At 40.8% G+C, this 8,058-nt stretch overlaps 2 protein-coding genes across 4 annotated transcripts in view; both read left to right on the top strand.

Moving 5' to 3' along the window:
• nrl (neural retina leucine zipper) overlaps positions 1-5,238 on the top strand; it is a 9,466-nt gene extending 4,228 nt beyond the window's left edge. The window contains exons 4-5 of the mRNA XM_008407426.2: positions 265-483; positions 2,758-5,238. Coding sequence (XP_008405648.1) covers positions 265-483; positions 2,758-2,922 — 384 coding nt within the window. The 3' untranslated portion in view covers positions 2,923-5,238. The remainder of the gene's footprint in view (positions 1-264; positions 484-2,757) is intronic.
• A 1,589-nt stretch (positions 5,239-6,827) lies between these two features.
• LOC103463821 (GTP-binding protein REM 2-like) overlaps positions 6,828-8,058 on the top strand; it is an 8,945-nt gene continuing 7,714 nt past the window's right edge. The window contains exons 1-2 of one of the 3 annotated variants that reach the window (XM_008407428.2): positions 6,828-7,034; positions 7,423-7,483. In XM_008407428.2, coding sequence (XP_008405650.1) covers positions 7,430-7,483 — 54 coding nt within the window. In that variant the 5' untranslated portion in view covers positions 6,828-7,034; positions 7,423-7,429. The other 2 variants (XM_017304556.1, XM_008407427.2) reach the window with 2 other exon arrangements.

Below are 8,058 nucleotides of genomic sequence, written 5' to 3'. Positions count from 1 at the left end.
CACACACACACACACGCACGCACACACACACACACACACCCACACACACACACACACACACACGCAGGCACGCACGCACACACACACACACACACACACACACACACCAAGTTTAACACATCACACGTAGCCCAAACATCATAGTAACATAAAAGTCTAAATGTTTTCCCAAACCTATTTCACATTCCTTTAACGTGCACACTCCTCTCGGCGTCGAAACTGTTGCCAGCTAGCTAACTGTGTGTGTTTTGCCCATCTGCTCAGCCATGTGGGGTGAACGAGCGCTTCTCCGACGAGCAGCTGGTGAGCCTGTCGGTGCGCGAGCTCAACCGACACCTGCGTGGCGTGAGCAAGGACGAGGTGGTGCGCCTGAAGCAGAAACGTCGCACGCTCAAAAACCGCGGCTACGCCCAGTCCTGCCGCTACAAGCGCCTGCAGCACCGGCACGCGCTGGAGTCAGAGAAACACCTGCTCACACAACAGGTAGACACACACACTGATGTTTAAAACTTTGACTGACAGACTTGGTAACGCTTTATTTGACTGGGTGTGCATGTAAGACTGACGTGACGCTGTTATAAACGTGACGAAACCCCTGTCATGAAGATGAAGGAGTTTTCATGAATGCTAATGACGGTTGTCATGAAGTGTGATTCGGTAACTTTTAATGCAAAGTCAACAATTTTAATGTTTGATGCGAGGCTTAATGCAACTTAGCTTTAAAAAGTGTTAGTATTTACCAAATAATGCAAAGTTGACACTTTTAATGCAACTTTGCATTAAAAGTGCATTAAAAGTGTCACCGTTTACCGAAGGACACTTAATGACAACAGTCATAAACATTCATTAAGACTCCTTCATGTTCATGACAGGTGTTATGTCATGCACACCTTGCCAAATAAAGTATTACCACAATGGTAAACATCAACTTTCTGTTTCATTTTCAAGAAACATAATGGAAATGGCATAATAATGCAAGGACACATTTTCAGAGATTAATAAACTTTAAATTCTAATGAACAGTTACCACTAGGACTGGAAGACATATGAAATATCCAGAATGAACAAACAAAGCAGAAACAACAAATAAAATGACTTATGAAGTCTGTGAGCAAAACTGCCCTTCAAAATAAGGGCTTGACTGAAGACTTTCATCATCCAGTTTTGATAGAAAGAGAGAGAATTTGAAATTATTGAGTTTGTTTTGATATATCATGATGTTAATTTATTGCTTTCTGCGACAAACCTTGTTGAATGTAACCCCCTTTACTCTGATGCCCCTAAATAAACCAACCAATTGCCTTCATAAGTCACCTAATTTGAAGCTAAAGTCCACCTGTGTGCATTTTAGTGTCAGTATGCATCCAGCCGTTCTGTGAAGCTAGATGTATACTGCATACTAGCAGCATCACGAAGACCTTGATGCTGACAAGGTCAGACAGAAAAGTGTGGAGAAGTTTAAAACAGTTTGTTATGGAAGTATAATCCCAAACTTTGAGTATTATTTACTCTTTCACACAACACAGAAAGCAATAATCAGAGAATCAGCTAAAAAAGCTCCTGGTGTCTCTGAAAAAGAGATGTAAAGATCCACAGCTCAGGTGGGACAATCAGTTGAGAGAGCAACTTTTTTTCCTGAACTGTTCAAATCCGGCCATGACAGATGAGAAGCTAAAAAGTCATAAAAAGTCTTGTTTGCATTTTGGCGCAAGACATGTAGGGGGCACAGCATGTGAAGGAGGACGTTCTGGCGAGAGAGACAAAAACTGAAGCTTTTGGCCTGAATGCTAAAAACGTACACTGCACATCCACCTCAACGCTGCCCACTGTGACGTACGGTGGTGGTCACATCATGCTGTGGGGAGAAATCTGAAGGAAGCCAGTGGGATGGGAAGGTGGATGGAGATAAATTCTAGAATACATTTCTTGATTTATCTTCACAAAACACTTGAAGGTGAATCTGTATTTTTCCCTTTTAAGACGATCTAAAGCACACAGACGGCAGTGGGATGGTTTCAATCAACACATATATAGTCAAAGTCCAGAACTAAATTCAAATGAGAATTTTTATTTAAAAAATTATTATTATTATTATTATTTTTACTAAAAACAAAATAAAACTGTGTTTGAACTATTTTTGCGATTACAAATGGACACCTAGAGCTACAGTTGAACCAAAAGGTTGTAAATAAAATGTAAAAATTTTATCATTTTTATCATCGGGAACAAACTACTCAAAATATTATGTATGGGAAACCATAGTTTATACAAAACGAAAATAGCAAAAAATAAATAAATGAAGAAATAAAATAACTTTCAAATAATTAAATATATAAAATAATAGATAAGGAAAATGCTTGATGAGATTATGAGGGCATGGCTTTGAGTCTGTGTCGGTACGTCAGCACTGGCTTCCAGATAGAGAAGAATTGATCCTTCGACCCTCTTAGCGAACGCCTAATCTTTCTGTACAAACTGCATCAGATCTCCCAGACACAGACCGGCTTTAGGTGGGTCGGTGTAATAATAATATCCTTCTACGTGCAAGCAATGATGTGTGTGTGACGTTTCTTACAAAGTTTTAATGAATGGGAGGTTTAAACTTTGAGAACGTGAAACAGTGCAGACATTACCGGAACATTCTGCTGATGTATTTTACCGACTATTTCATTAAATCCTTGCAGCGCCATTAAGAAAAACTCAAAGAAGCAATAATTTTGTGTTGTTTTTTTTGTCCCCCCCCCCCCAACTCTTTAGCTGGAACAGCTTCAGTGTGAGCTGACCCGGGTGCTGAGGGAGAGGGACGCCTACAAGGCTCGCTACGAGAAACTCCTCAGCACAAACCCGGGAGCCGGCGGCGAGGCGGCCCCTCAGACACGCACCAGTAACCCACCATCCCCGCCCCCCGACTACTTCCTCTGAGTTTACCAAGCATTTTAACAAGACCAGCCAACATGGAGCAATAACTGATGAGTGATGACACTCTGGGGGATGGAGGAGGGGGCAGAAAACTAAGATCTGTGTGTGTGCATGGTTGTGTTTATGTGTGAGAGGTATTTTAAAGAGAGGCGTCTTCAGGTAGCTTTTGGGCTTTACAAATGTGAAAAACACACTTTGAGTGACGGAAAGAAAATTAAGCGATGCGGTCTGACTTTGTAGGTAAAGAGCCTTGCAACAGTTCTCATATCCCTTGAACATTTTTTTTTTTTTTTACATTTTGACACTTAAAAACCAAACATTATACATTTTATTGACATTTTTGTTCCAGACCAACACAAAGCAGTGCATAATTGCAAACTGAAAGGAGAAGTTCTAAATCAAAAAAAAATGTTGTTCAGTCCATCTGAGTCAGTATTTTGTAGAAACTCATTTTGCCGCAATAACAGCTCAAGTCTTATCAGGGTATTTTCTCTAAATAGTTGAACTGAAATGTTTCCAGCCTGACTCCAGCTCAGTCAGATTCAATGACAACATTTTAAATCTCAGCATAGGTTTTTTTTTTTTGTATTTATTTTTTTATTTCATGTCTGGACCATTCTAACAACCCAGTATGCTTGGAGCCAAACCATTCGGCTGTAGCACTCATGTTTTTAAGCTTTTGCAGGCTCCAACTAGTTCTCTATTGTTGCGCATTTCCCATCAGCTCTAACCAACAGGTGGAGAAAAAAAGTATTTATGGCAGGAATGTCCTGCTTTTCCACTTCACAGTAGTTTTGCTACTTTCTGTTGGTCCAGCACAAAAAAATAATCTCTAAAATGCCCTTTGAGGGGCAGTATAATGTGAAATTGACTTTTCTGAGAAAGAGCAGGAGTTTTTAAAGAGACAAAGACCCAAAATCAAGGCACTAAATTACAAAGTAAAATAGTATTTTTATAGCAACTCAAGTTAACATCCTTGATTGTGCTACATAATGGCACTGTGTGCCTGGAAAACACACAAAGCTGCCCCTTTAAAGTATATGGTTATTAAGCTACAAAATGTAAAAGAAATAAAAAAAATAGGAGATATTCACATTTTTGCAAAGCACTGAAAATACACTTTTCTGTGAAAGCACAAAAACCTCCTGAGAGCTCTCCTGAAACCAGTGCAACAGATCAAAAGAGCTTCATAGTCCCTCTCACTGCTGAGCGTGGCATCTATGCAATAATAGAATATATCTGCTATGTACTTTCCATATGTCCAAATGAGTAATCAAGGCTCACTGTAGCATTTTTCTTCTTCTTCTTTTGTGTTTTTGTTTTTGTTTTTTTTTACAATACGCTGCTAAAGCTGCAGAGGTCTGAGTAGTGCAGTGATGATACGTGGAGTGATATGGGATTGGATCACGTTTCCATGGCATGCAGTTGAATATTTGCCAGCTAATATTTCACAGTTGCCTACCAAAGTTTTTAAGCTCAAAAACACTTGTTATTCTTTGTAAAATAAATAAATAGATAAAATGCAAAAAAAAAGGAATAATCATAGATTAAAGAATGTACAAGGATACCTTTCAGAGGAATCCGTCAGTGATTGTGACATTGCTCTTGTGTTTTAGCTAAAGGAATCTCCTTTTCTTACTAGCTGAACATATTAGTTAGTGGCCTTCAGCCAAGAACAAAGTACAGACTTGCTGTTTGCTACAAACAATCAAGTTTTGTTTTTTTTTTGTTTTTTTCTGCTAATGCAGGGATGTAGGGTTTTGGAAATGTATTTCGAAGCAATCCATCGCAGAGTAAAGACACAGAATGCTTGGTGTAAATAGGAAGATGTTTTTGGGGGAAGACCTTTGCAGGTCTCCTTATCCAAAGCAAAATGTGACACCACAGAGCTGGTCACTGTGGACTCAGACGCTGTGGGACTAATTAACAGGTCAGGAATCAAAACAAAGACGGAAACACAAACTGTTCTTGAGATATTTTCTGAGCTGGAGTTACAACGCCAGATTTCATTCATTAGAGGCTATTTATTTTTGTGTGAGTGTAGGTACAAAAAAAGAAAGGAGAAAAAAAGAGAAAAGAAATCAATTGTTCTTTTATTTATTCACTTATTTATTCAGTATTTAATGTTTATTTATGTACTTCTAATTATTTCACTGGTTTCCATTCCATTAGTGTGTATTTTTACTTTCCTACAGTTGATCATTTTACTCTGTCGTGACTAGAATTAACATTATTACAGAAGCGAGGGCCATCGCCGTGGTTTCCCGCTCCCATTGTAGTGTGGTTTCATACGCGTATGAAATAAACAAAGTTGTTTAAAAAAAAAAAAAAAAACCTTGCATTGTGTCCATGTTTTATTGCACACCTTGCAGCGAGGTGTTAACCTCCTCTCCTCTCACGTTCCCATATCCGTGTATCTCCCACATTCTGTCCCCGGTAGGCCTTTTTTTTCCTTTTTTTTCTTTTTTTTGGCAGCCACATGCCCATCCATCCCTCCCTTTATCTCTGTGCTTCTATAGTGAAGCGTTGACCCTGGGTGTGTGCTGTTTGGGATGACCTCATCTTCAGCTCTACCTCCCCCTCTGTGTGTGTGTCTCTCGTTCTCTCTCTGGCCTGTATAATAGGAGCAGGATTAGGGCTATAATAGCACTATGGCTGTTCACTGCCGGCGTCCATTGTTGCTTTGTGGGGGGGGGGGGTTGGTGTAGGGTGTGGGGGGGGGAAGTGAGAATAGCACGACTGCTAGTGGTCAGACATATTCTGACACAAAATACTTCCAAAACACACACATGTTGAATAATCTATCTACCTGTGTTCATGCAGATGTGTGGTAAATATATCTAAAGGTGTTCAAAAGCAGGATACAGAGTATTGTAGAAGAGCCGGCCCAAGGCAGAAGTGCAATAAGCGGCCACTGAAGGCCCCCTGCTGGCCTGGAGGCGCCAAGGGCAATCGAGGTTTCACGGGACAGGATGAAAACTGTTCTGGTTGTAGAGACACGATTCAAACGTCAGCTTAGTGTGTCACAAAACAGAGGAGTCATAAACCTCTGAGTTTTTAAGATAAGTAAGTGGCCGTTCTTCAGTGGCGTGCCCAGACATTTTGGGGGAAAAATGATAGTGTATTAAAAAAAGGGTTCCTTGTGTGGCAGTTCGAAACAAGGGCTGCCTTAGAAGTGTGAGATTTATTACAGGCCACACACTACACTGTAAATTTTTATCGTTTTTTTAATTCAAAAGAGCAGCGTTTGTCAATAGGAAAATGAACAGATGCTGTAGCACCACCTAGTGCAGGGGTGTCCAAAGTGCTGCCCAGGGGCAATTTGTGGACCTTGAACTGAATTTTTTTATGCCCCCCATTCTTGAACTTTTATGCAGTTCAAGAATGGTACAAATTTGTTTATGAAGCATTTTACTTTTAATCAGTAAAATTATTACCGTTGCTCATGGCCCAGGTCAGATTAGCTTCAGCCTCGGAAAAAAAACCCCAAACATATTCATACAAAATAAAAATTACAAGAGTTATCTACTTCATTTTTTTTTTTTTTAATCCCTCTGAACATTCCTTTAAGAAATTAATTCATTAATGAAAGTAGACGACAGCGCCATCAAACACGGTCAATATAAAAAGATGAAATGGACCGCCACCTTGGTGGTGGTGATAGTTGTGGCCATCGTATCAGATCCTCCCTCCAGTCCTGTAGAATCCCAGATCGGCCCTGGGAGTCAGACAGACTGTCATAACTCTGTTTTCTTAAAGAAACAACCCAATAAATTGCTTAATTGTACATATCTCCCAAGGATATCCTCACTCTGTAACCAAATAACAGGGAAAAAGCTTGTCTTGTACTGCCCTCTAGAGGCCGTGTTCTGCATCGCCCCCATCTCCGGTACCACAGGTTAATGAGAGCTTCGTGACACTGACCATCCTTCCACAGTCCTGCTTCTTCTCAAGCTACACCCCAGCTCTGTTTTCTCTCCTTTTAATTAATTAACTACATGCATCTGCAGCAGACACCTACAGAAAAGCTCTTTTCTTCCTGTCTTCTGTTTTTTGTTGGCCACATTCATCTTTCCTCCTCAGCAGGAAATCTGGATCCGGAAAGCATTTAGTAGGTGTGAGTCACACAGCAGTCAGTCTGAAGTGATGAATTACCGAGTTGCCTGCGGAGCTGGACCCGGGCCCTATAACCTGAGAAAGCAGTGAGAGAGCAGGGAGACAAGAGAAAAGAAAGGTAGGGAGAGAGAGAGAGGAAGGGAGGGAGGGAGGGAGGGAGGACGCAAGGGAGGAGAGAGAGAAAGATTGAGAGAGAAAGAAAGAGAGAGAGAGAGAGAGAGGATCCGTGCATACTTTGTAGTTGCCGACAGACACCTGAGAGGTGAGAAACCAGACCGGGCCGGTGGAGCTGGTGCTCATTAAATGACTGGGCTGGGGGTTCAGAGGGTCGTTCCTGGCGTTGCTCTGTGTCTTCCGGACTCCTCACTCCCGATCGCTTCATTTCAGCTTGCAGATGCCGACAGATGTGCCCGAAGACAGGCTCAGCATCGAGGAGAATGCCGCAAAGGTAAGGAGGGCATGGGGGGGGGGACCGAGAGTCCCCTATCACCCCTCTAGAACGACTCAAACACATTCATTATCAGCGCTGTTGTTGTGACTGTTCAGAGTCACTGAGACTCTGTATGTAGCGTTTTCTGTATAGGTGTGTGTTAAATGTGGGTGGAGAGTGGGTGTCCCTAAGTTTTTTTTATTTATATATATATTTTCAATATTGTCTACTAAAATTAAAGTGCTTTCTCAGGTTATATTACTTATGCAAAAGAATATATTTTATATGTAATATTTAAAATTAAACACTGTTTTCCTCTGAAAACATCTGAAGGAGTTAGCGCCAATTAGCAGAGCGCTACCAACTGGCAAGCTAGTCCTGCATTAGTGTTCATATATTTCCACACAATTTCGCAAGTTATGGAAAAAGAAATACAGTAAAATAATTTTCGCTTAACACTGCTTGGCCTCTCTAATGTACAATGGCTTCTTGTTATCGTAACAAGTATGTAAGAGCAAAGTTGTCAAAGATTTTTCACCAAATGGCAGAGGGGTTAGCAACTAGCTGGCTATTAGTAAATTAGTATAACATAT

Source organism: Poecilia reticulata, linkage group LG4, assembly GCF_000633615.1.
Source record: "Poecilia reticulata strain Guanapo linkage group LG4, Guppy_female_1.0+MT, whole genome shotgun sequence".
Taxonomy (NCBI): domain Eukaryota; kingdom Metazoa; phylum Chordata; class Actinopteri; order Cyprinodontiformes; family Poeciliidae; genus Poecilia; species Poecilia reticulata.
Note: the sequence above shows the minus strand (reverse complement) of the source record. Positions and strands in the feature narration are given on the sequence as shown.